At 45.7% G+C, this 21,244-nt stretch overlaps 1 protein-coding gene across 2 annotated transcripts in view; it reads right to left on the reverse strand.

Annotated features, from left to right (window-relative positions):
- Nucleotides 1-21,244, reverse strand: part of LOC109907050 (membrane-associated guanylate kinase, WW and PDZ domain-containing protein 3) — a 242,719-nt gene that overhangs the window by 78,052 nt on the left and 143,423 nt on the right. For both annotated transcript variants that reach the window (XM_031794498.1, XM_031794499.1), the window contains exons 2-3: nt 19,232-19,348; nt 14,282-14,401 (exon numbers count right to left, since the gene is read on the reverse strand). In XM_031794498.1, coding sequence (XP_031650358.1) covers nt 14,282-14,401; nt 19,232-19,348 — 237 coding nt within the window. The remainder of the gene's footprint in view (nt 1-14,281; nt 14,402-19,231; nt 19,349-21,244) is intronic.

Consider the following 21,244-nt stretch of genomic DNA (forward strand, 5'->3'; position numbering starts at 1 on the left):
CTAAATAAAAATAAACAATATTATGAAAAAAAAAGTATATAAAGAATGATCGTAAAACGCTTTGGAGCACCTTAAATTAAATGTGGGCAAAAAGGCAAACTCAGCTCCAACATTCATTGAATCAGATGTCTTATTCATCACAAAACCCACTGATATTGCCAACTGCTTTAATGATTTTTTCATTGGCATGATTAGTAAACTTAGGCATGACATGCCAGGAACAAACACTGACACTACACATCCAAGTACAGTGAGGCAAACAAGTATTTAGTCAGCCACCAATTGTGCAAGTTCTCCCACTTAAAAAGATGAGAGGCCTGTCATTTTCATCATAGGTACACTTCAACTATGACAGACAAAATGTGAAGAAAAAAATCCAGAAAATCACATTGTAGGATTTTTAATTAATTAATTTGCAAATTACGGTGGAAAATAAGTATTTGGTCAATAACAAAAGTTTATCTCAATACTTTGTTATATACCCTTTGTTGGCAATGACAGAGGTTAAACGTTTTCTGTAAGTCTTCACAAGGTTTTCACACACTGTTGCTGGTATTTTGGCCCATTCCTCCATGCAGATCTCCTCTAGAGCAGTGATGTTTTGGGGCTGTTGCTGGGCAACACGGACTTTCAACTCCCGCCAAAGATTTTCTATGGGGTTGAGATCTGGAGACTGGCTAGGCCACTCCAGGACCTTGAAATGCTTCTTACGAAGCCACTCCTTCATTGCCCGGGCGGTGTGTTTGGGATCATTGTCATGCTGAAAGACCCAGCCACATTTCATCTTCAATGCCCTTGCTGATGGAAGGAGGTTTTCACTCAAAATCTCACGATACATGTCCCCATTCATTCTTTCCTTTACATGGATCAGTCGTCCTGGTCCCTTTGCAGAAAAACAGCCCCAAAGCATGATGTTTCCACCCTCATGCTTCACAGTAGGTATGGTGTTATTTGGATGCAACTCAGCATTCTTTATCCTCCAAACACGACGAGTTGAGTTTTTACCAAAAAGTTATATTATGGTTTCATCTGACCATATGACATTCTCCCAATCTTCTTCTGGATCATCCAAATGCTCTCTAGCAAACTTCAGGGGGACACGTCTGGCACTGCAGGTTGTGAGTCCCTGGCGGCGTAGTGTGTTACTGATGGTAGGCTTTGTTAATTTGGTCCCAGCTCTCTGCAGGTCATTCACTAGGTCCCCCCGTGTGGTTCTGGGATTTTTGCTCTTGTTCTTGTGATCATTTTGACCCCACGGGGTGAGATCTTGCTTGGAGCCCCAGATCAAGGGAGATTATCAATGGTCTTGTATGTCTTGTATGGAGTTTGGAGTGTGACTGTTTGAGGTTGTGGACAGGTGTCTTTTATACTGATAACAAGTTCAAACAGGTGCCATTAATACAGGTAACGAGTGGAGGACAGAGGAGCCTCTTAAAGAAGAAGTTACAGGTCTGTGAGAGCCAGAAATCTTGCTTGTTTGTAGGTGACCAAATAATTATTTTCCACCATAATTTACAAATACATTCTTTAAAAATCCTACAATGTGATTTTCTGAAATTTTCTCTCTCATTTTGTCTGTCATAGTTGAAGTGTACCTATGATGAAAATTGCAGGCCTCTCTCATCTTTTTAAGTGGGAGAACATGCACAATTGATGGCTGACTAAATACAATGATTGTTGTCTATCAACAATGACAAGCTACCGGGGTCTGTCAACCTGGATGGAAAATTACTGAGTATAATAGCGGACGATATTGCCACTCCTGTTTGCCATATCTTCAATTTAAGCCTACTGGAAAGTGTGTTCCCTCAGGCTTGGAGGGAAGCAAACGTCATAGCTACCCAAGAATAGTAAAGCCCCCTTTACTGGCTCAAATAGCCGACCAATCAGCCTGTTACTAACAGTTAGTAAACTTTTGGAAAAAAATTGTGTTTGACCAGATACAATGTTATTTTACAGTATGCTTATAGGGAAGCACATTCAACAAGCACAGCACTCACACAAATGACTGATGAAATTGATGATAAAAAGATTGTGGGCGCTGTCTTGTTAGACTTCATTGGGGCTTTTGACATTATTGATCATAGCCTGCTGCTGGAAAAATGGATGCGTTATGGCTTTACACCCCTGCTATAATGTGGATAAAGAGTTACCTGTTTAACAGAACACAGAGGGTGTTCTTTAATGGGAGCCTCTCCAACATAATCCAGGAAGAATCAGGAATTCCCCAGGGCAGCTATTTAGGGCAGCTATTTAGGCCCCTTACTTTTTAAAATCTTTACTACTTGGGTAAAGCCAGTGTTTCTATGTGTGCGGATGACTCAATATTATACACGTCAGCTACTACAGAGGCTGAAATGACTGCAACACTTAAAGAGCTGCAGTTAGTTTCAGAATGGGTGGCAAGGAATAAGTTAGTCCTAAATATTTCCAAAACTAAAAGCATTATATTTGGGACAAATCATTCACTAAACCCTAAACCTCAACTAAATCTCGTAATGAATAATGTGGAAATTGAGCAAGTTGAGATGACTAAACTGCTTGGAGTAACCCTGGATTGGAAACTGTCATGGCCAAAACATATTGATACAACAGTAGCTAAGATGGGGAGAAGTCTGTCCATAATAAAGCGCTGCTCTAGCTTCTTAACAGCACTATCAACAAGGCAGGTCCTGCAAGCCCTAGTTTTGTCGCACCTGGACTACTGTTCAGTCGTGTTCTCAGTTGCCACAAAGAGGGACTTGCAAAAAGTACAATTGTCTCAGAACAGGGCAGCACAGCTGGCCCTTAAAAGTACACAGGGAGCTAACATTATTGATATGCATCTCTTATGGCTCAAAGTGGAAGAGAGATTGACTTCATCATTACTTGTTTTTGTAAGAAGTGTTGACAACCTGAATGTACCGAGCTGTCCGTTTAAACTACTAGCACACAGTTCGGACCCATGCATCCCCACAAGACATGTCACCAGAACAGAATATGGGAGGCGCACAGTACTACATAGAGCCATGACTACGTGGATCTCTATTTCACATCAGGTAACTGATGCATGCAGTAGAATCTGATTTAAAAAATACACCTTATGGAACAGTGGGGACTGTGAAGAGACACACACAAAAGGTACAGACACACACATACATACAAGCTCTAGCACACACGTATATAGTAATATTGTTGTATGGTGGTATTATACATTTTGTATTGTGTTTGGACCCCAGGAAGAGTAGCGGCTGCCTTGGCAACAGCTAATGTGGATCACTAATAAATACAATTACAACCAGTAGGCTACTGGTGCCATAGGCCTATTTGAAGTCCCCATCTTGTGACTGTTGAATTTGTATAACGCTTCACAATCATCACACATTACTGCTATCATCCTCTTTTACCACTTCCCCAAATCTTTCTGGCCCTCCCTTCTCTTTATTTTCAACTCTCCATTTACTAACTTTTCACTAATTCAAATCAACTCCGTCATTGTCCTTTTTGCCTCCGTGTATTGATCTTTCTGCCTGTTCCCAAAAGCATTTGGTGATTAGCGTGCAGGCTATGTTGTGCACGTATAGTTAGGTCCTAAAGCTTAGGCTTACGCACTAAGGACAGATAGTTGAAAATAATGAGAGAAAAACATCAATGTAGTCCATAGATTTAAATTGCATTAGATTTGATTTAAATTGCAAGAATTATGCATGAATGGATTTTTAAAAGTAATGTTTTCTCTCTATTCAACCTGCCTGAAACCCACCCACCCTTCAGCCATCACCTCTAAGCATTATGTGAATTGGTCCAGACTAGGCTGTGTGTCTGGAGAGAAGTGTTCGCCGAATGTCTCGGATGAGTGAATGTGCCGATCATCCAAATATAAGAGAATCACAAACATGCAAATGTTCTTCACTGCTTGCATTCACTCCTTCAGCCTGGTCTGTCCATCACTAGTCATGTGAGATCATTTATTAAATCACAAACATCTGTTCTGTTGTGAATACCAAACAATGTTTTTCAGACTGGTTCAACCCGCGCATCACTAGTGTGTGGAGTAGGGGGGCTACATTCCTGATGTGGGTTTAATGTTTGTGAGACATGTTAACAAAAAGGTAGTAGGCAGGGTGTGGAACCAGAGAGACACACTATACACTCCAACTTTGTGGACATGAGATGCAGTGTTGTCTTGCCATAGATTTTCAAGCTGATTTAAGTCAAAACAGTAACTAGGCCACTCAGGAACATTCAATGCTGTCTTGGTCAGCAACTCCAGTGTGTATTAGGCCTTGTGTTTTAGGTTATTGTCCTGCTGAAAGGGGAATCTTTCTCCCAGTGTCTGTTGGAAAGCAGCCTGAACCAGGTTTTCCACTAGGATTTTGCATGTGCTTAGCTATGTTCCGTTTTTTTTATCCTAAAAAACTCCTTAGTCACAGTTTTACCTTAGCGCCTTATTGCAGGTACAGAGGACAAAGAGCCAGATGCCTGGTCAGGACCCGGAGAAGGCGAGTGGGAAAGCTACCGTTACTGTCAATTCTACTCGCCAACGTGAAATTATTGGACAATAAACTAGACGAGGTACGATCAAGAATATCCTACCAACGGGACATCAAAAACTGTAATATCCTATGCTTCATGGAATCGGGGCTGAATGACAACATGGATATTCAGCTAGCGGGATACACGCTGCACTGGCAGGATAGAACAGCACACTCCGGTAAGACAAGGGGGGGGCGATCTGTGCATATTTGGAAACAACAGCTGGTGCACAAAATCTAAGGAAGTCTCTAGATTTTGCTCCCCTGAAGTACAGTGTATTGTGATAAATTGCAGGCGACACTACTTGCCTAGAGAGTTCTCAGCTATACTTTTCGTGATCATGTATTTACCACCACAGACAGATACTGGCACTAAGACAGCACTCAGACAGCTGTATAAGGAAATAAGCAAACAGGAAACCAGTCACCCAGAGGCGGGATCACCTGTACTCCACACACAGAGACGCGTACAATGCTCTCTCTCGCCCTCCATTTGGTAAATCCGACCACAACTCAGTCCTCCTGATTCCTGCTTACAAGCAAAAATTAAAGCAGGAAGCACCAGTGACTCGGTCTATAAAAAAATGGTCCGATGAAGCAGATGCTAAACTACAGGACTGTTTTGCTATCACAGACTGGAACCTTTTCCGGGATTCTTCCGATTGCATTGAGGAGTACACCACATCAGTCACTGGTTTTATCAAAAAGTGCATCTAGGACGTCGTCCCCACACATACATACCCCAACCAGAATCCATGGATTACAGGCAACATTCGCACTGAGGTAAAGGGTAGAGCTGCCGCTTTCAAGGTGTGGGACTTACAAGAAATCTTGCTATGCCCTGCGACGAACCATGAAACAGGCAAAGCGTCAATACAGGGCTAAGATTGAATCATACACCACCGGCTCCAACACTCGTCTTATGTGGCAGGGCTTGCAAACTATTACAGACTACAAAGGGAAGCACAGCTGCGAGCTGCCCAGTGACACGAGCCTACCAGGCGGGCTAAATCACTTCTATGCTCGCTTCGAGGTAAGCAACACTGAGGCATGCATGAGAGCATCAGCTGTTCCGGATGACTGTGTGATCACGCTCTCCGTAACCGACGTGAGTAAAACATACACAAGGCTGTGGGGCCAGACGGATTACCAGGACGTGTGCAAAAGGAACACTTATGTGAGAATGCTATTCATTGACTACAGCTCAGCGTTCAACACCATAGTACCCTCAAAGCTCATCACTAAGCTAAGGATCCTGGGACTAAACACCTCCCTCTGCAACTGGATCCTGGACTTCCTGACGGGTCGCCCGCAGGTGGTGAGGGTAGGTAGCAACACATCTGCCACGCTGATCCTCAACACTGGAGCTCCCCAGGGGTGTGTGCTCAGTCCCCTCCTGTACTCCCTGTTCACCCACGACTGCATGGCCAGGCATGACTACAACACCATCATTAAGTTTGCTGACGACACAACAGTGGTAGGCCTGATCAACGACAACAACGAGACAGCCTTTAGGGAGGAGGTCAGAGACCTGGCCGGGTGGTGCCAGAATAACAACCTATCCCTCAACGTAACCAAGACTAAGGAGATGATTGTGGACTACAGGAAAAGAAGGACCGACCACACCCCCATTCTCATCGACGGGGCTGTAGTGGAGCAGGTTGAGAGCTTCAAGTTCCTTGGTGTCCACATCAACAACAAACTAGAATGTTCCAAACACACCAAGACAGTTGTGAACAGGGCACGACAAATCCTATGCCCCCTCAGGAAACTAAAAAGATTTGGCATGGGTCCTGAGATCCTCAAAAGGTTCTACAGCTGCAACATCGAGAGCATCCTGACTGGTTGCATCACTGCCTGGTACGGAAATCTCTCGGCCTCTGACCGCAAGGCACTACAAAGGGTAGTGCGTGTGGCCAAGTACATCACTGGGGCAAAGCTGCCTGCCATCCAGGACCTCGACACCAGGCGGTGTCAGAGGAAGTCCCTAAAAATGTTCAAAGACCCCAGCCACCCCAGTCATAGACTGTTCTCTCTACTACCACATGGCAAGCGGTACCGGAGTGCCAAGTCTTGGACAAAAAGGCTTCTCAACAGTTTTACCTCCAAGCCATAAGACTCCTGAACAGGTAATCAACTGGCTACCCGGACTATTTGCATTGTGAGCCCCCAAACCCATCTTTTACGCTGTTGCTACTCTCTGTTTATCATATATGCATAGTCACTATAACTATACACTCATGTACATACTACCTCAATTGGGCAGACAACCCAGTGCTCCCGCACATTGGCTAACCGGGCTATCTGCATTGTGTCCCACCCACCAACTCCTCTTTTACGCTACTGCTACTCTCTGTTCATCATATATGCATAGTCACTTTAACCATATCTACATATATATACTACCTCAATCAGCCTGACTAACCTGTGTCTGTATGTAGCCTCGTTACTTTTATAGCCTCGCTACTGTATATAGGCTGTCTTTTTACTGTTGTTTTATTTCTTTACTTACCTATTGTTCACCTAATACCTTTTTTGCACTATTGGTTAGAGCCTGTAAGTAAGCATTTCACTGTCAGGTCTACTACACCTGTTGTATTCGGCGCACATGACAAATAAACTTTGATTTGATTAGATGTCTCCCATGACCATAATGACAACAACAAGCTAACAAAACACCTGTTGATATGGGAGCACAGCTGCATGCTGGCAGGATGCAGACACATTAGTTTATTATCTTTCATCATGGTGTAACACACTTTTACATTTCAGCCATACAGTACTCCACATACTCCACAGCACAGTCAGGGTTCTACCTACAGTCAACCTAATCCACACTCCACAGCACAGTCAGGGTTCTACCTACAGTCAACCTCATCCACACTCCACAGCACAGTCAGGGTTCTACCTACAGTCAACCTCATCCACACTCCACAGCACAGTCAGGGTTCTACCTACAGTCAACCTCATCCACACTCCACAGCACAGTCAGGGTTCTACCTACAGTCAACCTCATCCACATACTCCACAGCACAGTCAGGGTTCTACCTACAGTCAACCTCATCCACACTCCACAGCACAGTCAGGGTTCTACCTACAGTCAACCTCATCCACACTCCACAGCACAGTCAGGGTTCTACCTACAGTCAACCTCATCCACACTCCACAGCACAGTCAGGGTTCTACCTACAGTCAACCTCATCCACACTCCACAGCACAGTCAGGGTTCTACCTACAGTCAACCTCATCCACACTCCACAGCACAGTCAGGGTTCTACCTACAGTCAACCTCATCCACACTCCACAGCACAGTCAGGGTTCTACCTACAGTCAACCTCATCCACACTCCACAGCACAGTCAGGGTTCTACCTACTGTCAACCTCATCCACACTCCACAGCACAGTCATGGTTCTACCTACAGTCAACCTCATCCACACTCCACAGCACAGTCAGGGTTCTACCTACAGTCAACCTCATCCACACTCCACAGCACAGTCAGGGTTCTACCTACAGTCAACCTCATCCACACTCCACAGCACAGTCAGGGTTCTACCTACAGTCAACCTCATCCACATACTCCACAGCACAGTCAGGGTTCTACCTACAGTCAACCTCATCCACATACTCCACAGCACAGTCAGGGTTCTACCTACAGTCAACCTCATCCACACTCCACAGCACAGTCAGGGTTCTACCTACAGTCAACCTCATCCACATACTCCACAGCACAGTCAGGGTTCTACCTACAGTCAACCTCATCCACATACTCCACAGCACAGTCAGGGTTCTACCTACAGTCAACCTCATCCACATACTCCACAGCACAGTCAGGGTTCTACCTACAGTCAACCTCATCCACATACTCCACAGCACAGTTAGGGTTCTACCTACAGTCAACCTCATCCACACTCCACAGCACAGTCAGGGTTCTACCTACAGTCAACCTCATCCACACTCCACAGCACAGTCATGGTTCTACCTACAGTCAACCTCATCCACACTCCACAGCACAGTCAGGGTTCTACCTACAGTCAACCTCATCCACATACTCCACAGCACAGTCAGGGTTCTACCTACAGTCAACCTCATCCACATACTCCACAGCACAGTCAGGGTTCTACCTACAGTCAACCTCATCCACACTCCACAGCACAGTCAGGGTTCTACCTACAGTCAACCTCATCCACATACTCCACAGCACAGTCAGGGTTCTACCTACAGTCAACCTCATCCACATACTCCACAGCACAGTCAGGGTTCTACCTACAGTCAACCTCATCCACACTCCACAGCACAGTCAGGGTTCTACCTACAGTCAACCTCATCCACATACTCCACAGCACAGTCAGGGTTCTACCTACAGTCAACCTCATCCACATACTCCACAGCACAGTCAGGGTTCTACCTACAGTCAACCTCATCCACATACTCCACAGCACAGTCAGGGTTCTACCTACAGTCAACCTCATCCACATACTCCACAGCACAGTTAGGGTTCTACCTACAGTCAACCTCATCCACACTCCACAGCACAGTCAGGGTTCTACCTACAGTCAACCTCATCCACACTCCACAGCACAGTCATGGTTCTACCTACAGTCAACCTCATCCACACTCCACAGCACAGTCAGGGTTCTACCTACAGTCAACCTCATCCACATACTCCACAGCACAGTCAGGGTTCTACCTACAGTCAACCTCATCCACATACTCCACAGCACAGTCAGGGTTCTACCTACAGTCAACCTCATCCACACTCCACAGCACAGTCAGGGTTCTACCTACAGTCAACCTCATCCACATACTCCACAGCACAGTCAGGGTTCTACCTACAGTCAACCTCATCCACATACTCCACAGCACAGTCAGGGTTCTACCTACAGTCAACCTCATCCACATACTCCACAGCACAGTCAGGGTTCTACCTACAGTCAACCTCATCCACATACTCCACAGCACAGTTAGGGTTCTACCTACAGTCAACCTCATCCACACTCCACAGCACAGTCAGGGTTCTACCTACAGTCAACCTCATCCACACTCCACAGCACAGTCAGGGTTCTACCTACAGTCAACCTCATCCACATACTCCACAGCACAGTCAGGGTTCTACCTACAGTCAACCTCATCCACACTCCACAGCACAGTCAGGGTTCTACCTACAGTCAACCTCATCCACATACTCCACAGCACAGTCAGGGTTCTACCTACAGTCAACCTCATCCACACTCCACAGCACAGTCAGGGTTCTACCTACAGTCAACCTCATCCACACTCCACAGCACAGTCAGGGTTCTACCTACTGTCAACCTCATCCACACAGATGTGCTTCAACACCTGCATTGCTTGCGGTTTTGGCTGGGTTTCTGTACAGCACTTTGAGATATCAGCTGATGTACGGAGGGCTATATAAATACATTTGATTTGAAGTAGTCTAAATATATGGTCATTGCTCTCTGGGGTCCTTGGGAGGTCCCAACTCTGACTTTACCCACATTGAAGTTGACATTTAAAATGGTTAAGGTAAGGGTTAAGGTTAGGGACATCCCAAGGATCCCAGATAGAATATTGCTAAATGTATTGTGGTCAAGATATGAGTACATTTCCCATTACTTTTGGGTTATGTAATGACATTATGATGCTCACATGATTGTCATGCTGAATATATGTTTTGGAACTAAACTTCCCTTACATTGCACTGCTTTGTAACACATCACATTTTGCTTAGTTGTTTCGGTGGGCTGGCCCTCATCTGCTCTATAATCAAAATATTCCCATAGTTTGCTTTTGCAGCCAGTTTAGTCAACAAGCTGCGGGTGTGGAGGTATGATGTTTCAGAAGAAGCCATGCTGTCAGCATTTTCTGTCTCCTTTCGCTTGTTTGTCAAAAGTGGCTCGCGCTGTGTCAGCTGCATGCTCAAGCGCAAGTAGCCTGGTTAGCTAACTACTGCCCCCTTCAGAATATTCAGTCAAATTACTAGTCAGACTTGATCCTCTCAATCCATATACGACGCCAGACACATTTGACAGAAGGACCGAAAGGAACAAAAATTCTAGTATCGAAAAAGTACAGCAGTTTCAGTATGCCGTGCAACACTAGTATAGTCAACCTCATCATCTTGGACTCAGTCCGGTCAGCTTTCACATAGAGCCCTATTCAGCCAGTCACAAGCACTGTTCTATTAGCATCCAGGAACTGCTGCTTGCTGCTGTGCTGTGTGTGGGAGGGAGACCTTCCCCCTCATTCTTTATCCATGACCAGCCTGTATGGGTACAGTCCAGGGGGATCCAGCAGGCCCAGGGGGATCCAGCAGGCCCAAGGGGGGTCCAGCAGGCCCAGGGGAATCCAGCAGGCCCAGGGGGGTCCAGCAGGCCCAGGGGGATCCAGCAGGCCCAGGGGGATCCAGCAGGCCCAGGGGGATCCAGCAGTCCCAGGGGGGTCCAGCAGGCCCAGGGGGATCCATCAGTCCCAGGGGGGTCCAGCAGGCCCAGGGTGATCCAGCAGACCCAGGGGGATCCAGCAGGCCCAGGGGAATCCAGCAGGCCCAGGGGGGTCCAGCAGGCCCAGGGGAATCCAGCAGGCCCAGTGGGGTCCAGCAGGCCCAGGGGGATCCAGCAGGCCCAGGGGGATCCAGCAGTCCCAGGGGGGTCCAGCAGGCCCAGGGGGATCCAGCAGGCCCAGGGGGGTCCAGCAGGCCCAGGGGGATCCAGCAGACCCAGGGGGATCCAGCAGGCCCAGGGGGGTCCAGCAGGCCCAGGTGGATCCAGCAGGCCCAGGTGGATCCAGCAGGCCCAGGGGGGTCCAGCAGGCCCAGGGCCATAGACGTGTTGGTAGTGTTACTGTTCTGTCAGAGATGGAGAAGTCTTGCAAACTGGTTAGAGTAGGCATCCTGTGCCCAACCTGTGAGAACCTCAGTAGGGCAGCAGCCAACAAAACATGGATAACAGTGCCAGTCTGAGCTCTCACTCCTTTTCTCTCAATTTCACTGTTCCTCTCATGGCCTTGTGTGCTAAAAAGTGTTCCTCTCGCCATCACTCTCTGTGGTGAATACATAGCGCTAGCACACCAGGGGACACAGCCATTATGCTCGCATCCCTGGAACACCACTTAAGTATTTTCTCTCTCCGCTCTAACACACTCATTTTCCCCCTCTCTTTCTTTCTCTCCTTTCCCCTCTCTCTCTGCCTCTTAACTAGCCAGGCAAGGCCATGCCCACAGACACTCATTAATCATGGAGGATGAGCCCCCTCTCTCTCCTGCTTAGCGCCCACTGACCAGCAGCATGCCCAGCCTTCACAGGCTGGCAGAATAGATAGGCTTCTCCAGAGTAGAAGGGCTTCCTTCCGCTGCTGGCACAGAGCTGGCAGTCTGCTTGGCATCAATTCCCACGACTCCACAGCCATCCTTTTCAACTCCACATTCCTCTGCTGTGAGGGTGAGCCAGTGTTAATAGATGTTTCTACTAGACTACAGCAGCTCCCAGCTCGGAGGTTTCAGTGTTAAAGGCCAGACCTACTGTCTCTAATAAGCACTTCCCAAAGTCCCCGATTTAGCCAATGCACAGCCACCATGTACATTAGAATATGGCTGCATGTAGTGATAAAGGGGATTCTTTTTAACAGCATCGAGTGATAAAGGGGATTCTTTTAACGGCATCGAGTGAGTCTGTATACTTTCATACAATATGTGTTGGTCTTTTTAGACCCACAGTGAAACACAGAAAATCCTTCCGCATACTCTACTCTGACATTTCTCAGCATTGAAGCCTTTCTTAATCCTTCTCTCTGGGATTGTCCTCTGTTTGTCTTTCCAGTGCAGCACCTTCACCCTCTCCCTCCCTCCCCAGTCCTGTGAGCTGGCCCATTGCCCTGGCTGCTCTTATCTTCAGTAATACTCAGCTCTACTGGAGCTCTTCAAAGACCTATACGTGTTGGAACTTTTAACAGGTTACAGAGTTAATGTTTACAGTTCATTAATTGAGCTGTATCTAAATATATTTTCTTTAGAGTTATATACATATGTAATTGTATTCGAATTTGTGTGATGGAGATTGAGAGAACTGCATACATATTTATGTTGTTTTGGATAGTATTGGATCATGCTATTGACTGCAAGTACCAGAATGCCTTGCGACAGGTAGTAGAAAAACGGAGAACGCGCCAGTTATGTACAAGTGACAAGTGATTATCCTGTCTTTCGCCAGCAACTTTCGTATATTGTTTTGTAGAATCTAAAGCTGTTCAATGTAATGTGAACAAGTAGTATTACTAAAAGAAGCTTTCATTTCACAACCCGACGTCCCGAGTCATTACTTTGAAGATAGTTATTCTATAATAAGATGTGCTCTATAAGCTGCTGCTCTGTGCTCTCTACAATACAGCAGCATCACATCACAGGTACAGCTCCTCTATCAGTACCTCACTGAGTCAGGCCTACAGCTTCCATAAACAAACACATTATTTCTTATCTCAGTATTTTTTCTATCATTGCTTCTTTTCTGGCCAATTCTCTCTTCTATAATTCATGTTGCCCTGGCTGGCGTCTATACTGAGCGGTAGAGAGAGAGGAGGAAGACAAGTTATGAACCCTGGTGTATAGACTCTCACGTAACCTGCTCTGGAGTCAAGGCACAGCTCTCAACTGCAAGAAAGTGCTACTCATGGCCTTTCAGCCTCTCTGTGCCTATTGAGAAATAAAACAGCTCCAACCTTGGTTGGCACTTTCCTCCCTGAGTTTGAGTTAGCTACTCTGGGAGGGAGGGGGGAGGGAGGGAGGGATGGAGGGAAAGAGAGTGAAAGACCTGTGTCCATCCAAAACATTGACCACAAACCTCCTCTCAACCAAGGGCCAACAGTCGAGGCCAGAGTCAGTAATACATAGAGCTGTAACCTTGGACCTAGTCACTCCCTGACAGATCACCTACACAGCGACAGGTGATCAGGCCCTGCCTGTCTGTCCAGAGATCACAGATATTAGTCCCACTGACGGCTTGGTCAATGGGAAAAGCCAACCATCCACACATACATCCAGCCTGGCATAGACTTCCTCTCAGACCAAAGGAATGGGGCTGCCGGTAATAAACCAGGCTCTAAGTCACAGATTGACTCACAGGGAGATCATTGACAAAACGTTACACATTCCCTTGTGAACAAAAACTCAATCTCATGAGCATAAGAGAGAGAGAGAGAGAGAGGGAGCGAGAGAAAATGTGTTTGCGTGTGCACGCGTGTGGGTGTGTACGCGTGTGGGTGTGCATTTGTGTGGGTGTGCATGTGTGTGGGTGTGCATGTGTGTGTCTATGCCTCAGTTGTCCGGTGGAGATTCCCCAGAGGTCAAAAGGGCCCACATTAATAAGTAACATCCCGAGATGTTGAAGCAGCCATATGTAGATCAGCCTGCTATATGTCCTCACTGTGAGGATGTATTGTTTATCCTACTGGTGACGTCTGGATATGACTGGCTATGAGGGTCCTCCAGGGTTCTCTGTCACAATGCTGACCGCTGGCTTCTGAGAAATCATCAACCTACTTTGAATGCTAAATGGGACTATGCTATGTTGCTCCGGAAGAAACTCTTGGGAAGCTAGACCTACTTCCTTTCACATTTACAATGCATGAATGCCATGTTTATATTGAGTTTATCTGATGACCTGGATGACAGCGACATCTCAGCAGGTACTATAAATGAGTAAACGAACAATGCATAAGTCGTGGGGAATAGTGTTACTGGGTGTTGTAATGTCCACCTCCCAGACGCTCAGACCAACCGTCATAGGTTCCACTCTCCAGCAGCAGGCCGCTCTCCTCCAGCACACGGAACTCCCCTACACTGATGAAGTTATAGTCCACTCCAGGAACCTCCCCCTCTCTGGGCTGCCGCGTGGTACCTGCCAGAGACAACACAACAGACACAGAGTGAGGATAACAGACAGTTCCCATTGGGAAGAGTCGAGATGCCGATCCAGCCATGTATTCACAGAAGAAGGATAGAAACCATTTTCAACTAAGCTATGAATAGATTATTCTAATGAGGGCAGAATGGAATCCATTATGAAAGTGGGAGGGGGATATGAAGAACACTGCAACTGACTTTTGTTTGGGGTGACACAATGGTAGAAGATGGGTTGTTTCAAGGAGTTCTGAGGTATGTTCATCTCCAGAGCTGAGAAGATGGGTTTTTCCCGTTTTCGGTTTTGACAATAACAAACTATATAAAAGCAACAGTTGAAAAACATTCCAGACATTTTTTATTTTTCTTCCTGTTCTTTCATTCTCCATCCTTCATCTTTATTCTTCACCCTAAATTGCGTAAAATTGTGGTTTTCGTTCTGGAAACTGCAGCACTATACACTACATGCCAGTATAAACCAAGCATGGAGCAGTCATTAAAATATCATCTGCTGTAACTGCCTTTGTACTGCAGTTGACGCCAACAAGCTGGTGCTTTTAACAAGTTGATCCCCTCATCCGAAATACATTGAAACAAGTATAAATATATTGGAAACATTTTACGCATCAGGGGACATGGCTCAGATATAATTGGGTGTTAACCTCGAGTGAACTACAACCTGACAGGAGCCCAAATGGACTCCTTTAATACTATCTCTCCTGAACCTCCCTCTATCTCCCTCCCTCCTTTCCTCCATATTCACTCCCTCCATCCTGTTCATCTGATAAAGTAGACTATTGAATTCTATCAGAGGTCGAATCAGAGACCAAAGGAGCAACAAAGACAGTAATATGAGAATCCTTGAACAGAGAAACAGGAAAAACAGAATACTGTATTCTTGTGTTTGCGCTTGGAAAACTGGTTTCAGGACAGATTTTGTGATAGGCTTCTGCCAATATTCCTACAATTTAGTGTACTGAGATGTTGACAGTCCTGCTTGAGAGTTACATGGCTCAGTCTTTCTCATGTAACAATCTGACTCACCAGAGGGGAAGAATCAAGGATTCAGTCTGTCTTTTGAGGTAGAGGAGAGAGGATAATCAAGAACGGGTCGTTTGAAGTAGACACCAGAGAAAAGTTAGTGCTGGGATCAGGGTAAAAAGTGAGGGAGGTGAGGGAGGAGCGGGAGGTGAGCGAAAAATGTTCTGTTAATGTTCTCAAAAATGTCACCTTTGAAGAAATGAAACTATCGAACCAAAACAATACTGAACAGCAGCACAAAAACGCAAACATCATTAAAAGGTATTAGGTTATTTGGAGTGGATCTAGTGAAGATGAATTGGCACTTTTCTGCATTAGGTAGCGTATTGTTGTGGAACAACCCAGACAGTGGAACACAGAGACAGACAGACAGACAGAGAGACAGAGAGACAGAGAGACAGAGAGACAGAGAGACAGAGAGACAGAGAGACAGAGAGACAGAGAGACAGAGAGACAGAGAGACAGACAGACAGACAGACAGACAGACAGACAGACAGACAGACAGACAGACAGACAGACAGACAGACAGACAGACAGACAGACAGACAGACAGACAGACAGACAGACAGACAGACAGACAGACAGAGAGGCAGACAGAGAGACAGACAGACAGAGTCCAAGAAAAAAAACAATTAGTGTATCTGTTTACACAGCGAAGCGTCACCACCGTGAAACACTGCCAGCTGCTTAAGCTGCTTACAAGAAGACAAGGAGAACCACTGGAAGGCTATCACACATATTCACATTGAGACCTGACCCTGTCGTGTCTGGCTTCCAATAGATAACTCCTATTCCAAGAATGTGTGTGCGCCATTCAGATGGTGAATGGGCAAGACAAAAGATTTAAGTGCCCTTGAACAAGGCACACCGGTTTGAGTGTGTCAAGAACTGCATCACAGTTGGGTTTTTCATGGTTTACAATTTCATGTGTGTATCAAAAATGGTCTGGTACCCAGGGGACATCCAGCCAACTTCACACAACTGTAGGGAGTGTTGGAGTCAAAATGGGCCAACATCCCTGCGGAACACTTTCGATACCTTGTGGAGTCCATGCCCCAACGGATTGAGGCTGTTCTGAGGGCAAATGGGGGGGGTGGGGATGCAACTCAATATTAAGATGGAACATTAGGTTCCTAATGTTTTTTCCACTCCGAGTAGATATTCCCTATTAACGGAAAAGCTATCTATGTTCATGGTTATGCAGTCTTGTTTCACAGGCTTAGAAAAAGATACTTAAATCTTCTTAAGAGAAAACTATTCTTTGGATTGAATACCTGGGGCACTTTTTCTTATACAGTTTTGTCATCCTTCTCTCTTTGTTATCTCCCAGTGAGCCTCAGAGCTTACTGTGGTGCCACTACGGATATTACTGCCCAGAGGAGAAGAGGAGGCAGAGGGTTCAGCCAAGCTTCAAGGATTATGTGGTGATTTGGACCCCTGGCACTGACTCTCCTTCCTTCCTTTTCTGTCTTTTCTCTTCCCTTCTTTCTCGTGACCTTTAATGATGTCTCTGCCTGTGTGTTCAGGAGGGGACTGGGGAGAGGTCACGCTCCTCTCTCTGAGCTGCCATTTAGAGGGCTGCGATGAGGAGAGGCAGAGCGGGGCCAAGCAACCATTCTGGATCCCAGGGAGAGACTCCGAGAGCATTCGGGCTCCATGCATTGTGGAAGGCCATAGTCACAGTCACACAGCAGAGGATAGGCAGCGGCTCCATGCATTGTGGAAGGCCATAGTCACAGTCACACAGCAGAGGATAGGCAGCGGCTCCATGCATTGTGGAAGGCCATAGTCACAGTCACACAGCAGAGGATAGGCAGCGGCTCCATGCATTGTGGAAGGCCATAGTCACAGTCACACAGCAGAGGATAGGCAGCGGCTCCATGCATTGTGGAAGGCCATAGTCACAGTCACACAGCAGAGGATAGGCAGCGGCTCCATGCATTGTGGAAGGCCATAGTCACAGTCACACAGCAGAGGAAAGGCAGCGGCTCCATGCACAGTGAAACGCCATTCACAGTCACACAAACATCAGTGGCTAAGCAGTGGCGACATGGGTCATATGCTGACCTGCACCACCAGTCAAAATATAACCCCTAGCACTGAAGAGGAGGCAGAAACAAACAGCAATGCACTAGAGACAAACTAGGCTTGGACTAGGGTCAATGCTTGAAATGCTACAGGGTATGACTGTACAGCCATAGTAATTCAATATGAGCTGCATTAGAGCCTGGCGTACTTACTTACCGTAGTACATTTTCCTCTCAGAATTTGTATGGCTTTTTTATAAATTTTTTCACAAAACAGTATTTACCATTAATGTCCGCAGTCGTCGTAATATAGCCCCTCGTGATTTATATATGGAGAACATTAACAATGCATTAACTCATGAAACTGACAGACACTAAACAGTTATACTGTATCCATCTAGTGAAAATGAACATCAGCTATTTATTTAGTTGCCTGTTATTCACAATTATTCATCAGCATTATATTTCCACATGAGAAAATCTGCCGTTCAGGAGAGGATGGGTGGCTCTCCCTCATAACAAAGTCACAAATTAGAAACGTTTTATATGCTAATTAAAATAGTGACTCAAAGATTATATAAATGTGTCCTGTAGCATTAATAAATTGTGAAATTGGGAGTAATTGCCATGTAATTCGGCAGAGTAGCGTAGAAAATCTGCACTTTGTACTTTGAATCCCACCAATTTGCCCTTTTGTCCATTTAAAACCACTAGGGTATACAAATAACACGCTTTCCCACACCACTTATTTATCCCTGTGTTTTAAAGGCCCAGAGACACACACTCAAACACAGGGGAGTCAATAAGGGGAGTCCTTGTTTTAAAGGCCCAGAGACACACACTCAAACACAGGGGAGTCATTAAGTGGAGTCATTGTTTTACAGGCCCAGAGACACATGCTCAAACACAGGGGAGTCATTAAGTGGAGTCATTGTTTTACAGGCCCAGAGACACATGCTCAAACACAGGGGAGTCATTAAGTGGAGTCCTTGTTTTAAAGGCCCAGAGACACATGCTCAAACACAGGGGAGTCATTCATAGTGGGTGGATGAAGCATAGAGTTGGCACCAAGTACTTAGAAGGAATTAGGTTACTATGGAAATATATATTAATTAAACATAATTACATGCATATTATATTCTGGAGATTAACTTCCAAGGCCTACATATTAGTATTGGAAAATGGAGTGAGAGAGCTCCTATCTCATCTATCAAAGAGTAGTTATGTGTGAAGTTGATGGCCTTTATAGTGAAGGTTTGACGGCTGCTTTGTAGACCTCAGAGATGTGGCATAGAATGCCCCCAGTTAGGAGAGAAGAAGAATCCACAATTAAACACACAGCGCCATGAGGAGAGAAAAGGAATGAGGGACAGAGAGATGGAACTGTGAAAATGAAGGAGTGTGATTGACATGTCACTCTTCCTCTAATCACTCTCTTCATCAATCCAGACACAAGCGGAGGGTTCTGAGGAGGATGGTTCCAATGAATGTCAAGCACTGTGTCCTCATGGGAGAAGTAGCATGTCTTTTGGGAAAAGCAAACTGCTCTGCTGATTAATGGACACCTGTGAAGGGGGCATTTCTATCTGATGGCAGGGCCAAATAGGATTGCTTGGCTACTGAAGTGCTAGTGACCGTCAGTCTTGAGATCTAAAGGTGTCCTACTCACATGGAACAGCCGTTAACGAGCAGACACATGTGGAGTAGACAGGAAACTCTGAGAATAAAACAGGGGGGAAGCCCGGGGCATTACTACTCACAGGGAATGGTGCGCAGGTACAGGTTATCTCTGATCACCTGCTGGAGCTTGTGGTCCAGCGAACCTTTCTGGAACTGCAGGCTGAGGTAGTGACGCAGGTCTGTATTCAGAACCTTGCCTGTGGAGAGGAGAAACATCTGGGTCAGCACAGTACAATGTCGGAGGGAACACACACCACACACAGGACATTCACGAAACGTAATTTAGACCATCCTCCAACATTCTTAAACAGTTGGGAACTCTAAACGCATAACCACCAGTGGGTAAATGAGAAAGATCCATCATCCCTTTCAAAACTATCTGACAGGTACCGGTGACTGTGATGGAAAGCATGCCCCCAGCGAGAGTGTGTGTAGGAGGACAGTTTAGACATTTCTGGGCTGTGTGACAGCATTGTTGTTCGGGGGGGGGGGGGGGGCTATAGGCTCCATTGGTAGAGGAACTGTCATGTGAGACAAAGGTGAAATATTAATTGGCTTGAATCACCAAGTCTCCAGATGCATACATGAATAACAGGAGAACATAACACAATGGCTGGCAGTGTTGCTGCCTTGGAGGAACAACAGAAGTTCAGGCAGATGGAGGACGTTTGGGGAATGTTCTTCATCCTGAAGGAGGAGGGGAATCCAGGCATCCCCTCGGGGGAGGGGGAGGGGACATTCCCTGGTGTGTGAACAGGATCCTTCTCTGAGTATCAGCTCAGGCTCCAGCGGTTTGTTCTTTAGAAGTGTGTGTGAGAGAGAGAGATGCAAGCCGTCTTCCTCAGGGTGGGAAGGATGTGCTTTGACAGGACCCCAGTTATAGTGTTGTTAGCATCAATACCCATTGTTTCTCTGTTTCTCAATAACAGAATAAGTGATTTCTTGATTAGGTCTCGTCGCAACAAAGTCTGCTGAGATGTTGTATGCCCCATATATACAGCAGTCTGTTGGTGGAAATAATTTTTAATAATAATTTAAATTGAAAAACTAAGTGTTGAGTCAAGTGTAGTTTTTTGTACCAGTTCACAAACCATGTGCCATGGAATTGGTACATCAGAAATCTCTTCCCATTTATTTTGCAACCTGTATGGGGCAGCTGTCAACATTTTTGTCCTCAAATGAAACTGATATATTTTTCTATTTATGCCAGTTCCTTTCAGCCAATTGGTATCTTTAATTTATGGTAGGGAAACAAGTTCCCTACCTTCTCCCTTTTCCACTTGCCTACTCCATTTGTGTCGTAGTGCTGCAAATAGTTAGTTGTAAATTTGGATTGAGCAGATATTCCCATGCATTTTCATTAACTGCATACAGTGTAAGTCTGAAGTTTACATACACTTTAGCCAAATACATTTAAACTCAGACTTTCACAATTCCTGACATTTAATCCTAGTAAGAATTCCCTGTCTTAGGTCAGTTAGGATCACTATTTTATTTTAAGAATGTGAAATGTCAGAATAATAGTAGAGAGAATGATTTATTTCAGCTTTGATTTCTTTCATCACATTCCCAGTGGGTCAGAAGTTTACATACACTCAATCAGTATTTGGTAGCATTGCCTTTAAATTGTTTTAACATAGGGTCAAACGATTCTGGTAGCCTTCCACAAGCTTCCCACAATAAGTTGGGTGAATATTGGCCCACTCCTCCTGACAGAGCTGTTGTAACTGAGTCAGGTTTGTAGGCCTCTTTGCTCGCACACGCTTTTTCAGTTCTGCCCACACATTTTCTATAGGATTGAGGTCAGGGCTTTGTGATGGCCACTGTAATACCTTGACTTTGTTGTCCTTAAGCCATTTTGCCACAACTTTGGAAGTATGCTTGGAGTCATTGTCCATTTGGAAGACCCATTTGCGACCAAGCTTTAACTCATGATGCCATCTATTTTGTGAAGTGCACCAGTCCCTCTTGCAGCAAAGCACCCCACAACATGATGTTGCCACCTCTGTGCTTCACAATTGGGATGGTGTTCTTCAGCTTGCAAGCCTCCCCCTTTTTCCTCCAAACATAACGATTGTCATAATGGCCAAACA

Source organism: Oncorhynchus kisutch, linkage group LG17 (genome assembly GCF_002021735.2).
Source record: "Oncorhynchus kisutch isolate 150728-3 linkage group LG17, Okis_V2, whole genome shotgun sequence".
NCBI lineage: Eukaryota > Metazoa > Chordata > Actinopteri > Salmoniformes > Salmonidae > Oncorhynchus > Oncorhynchus kisutch.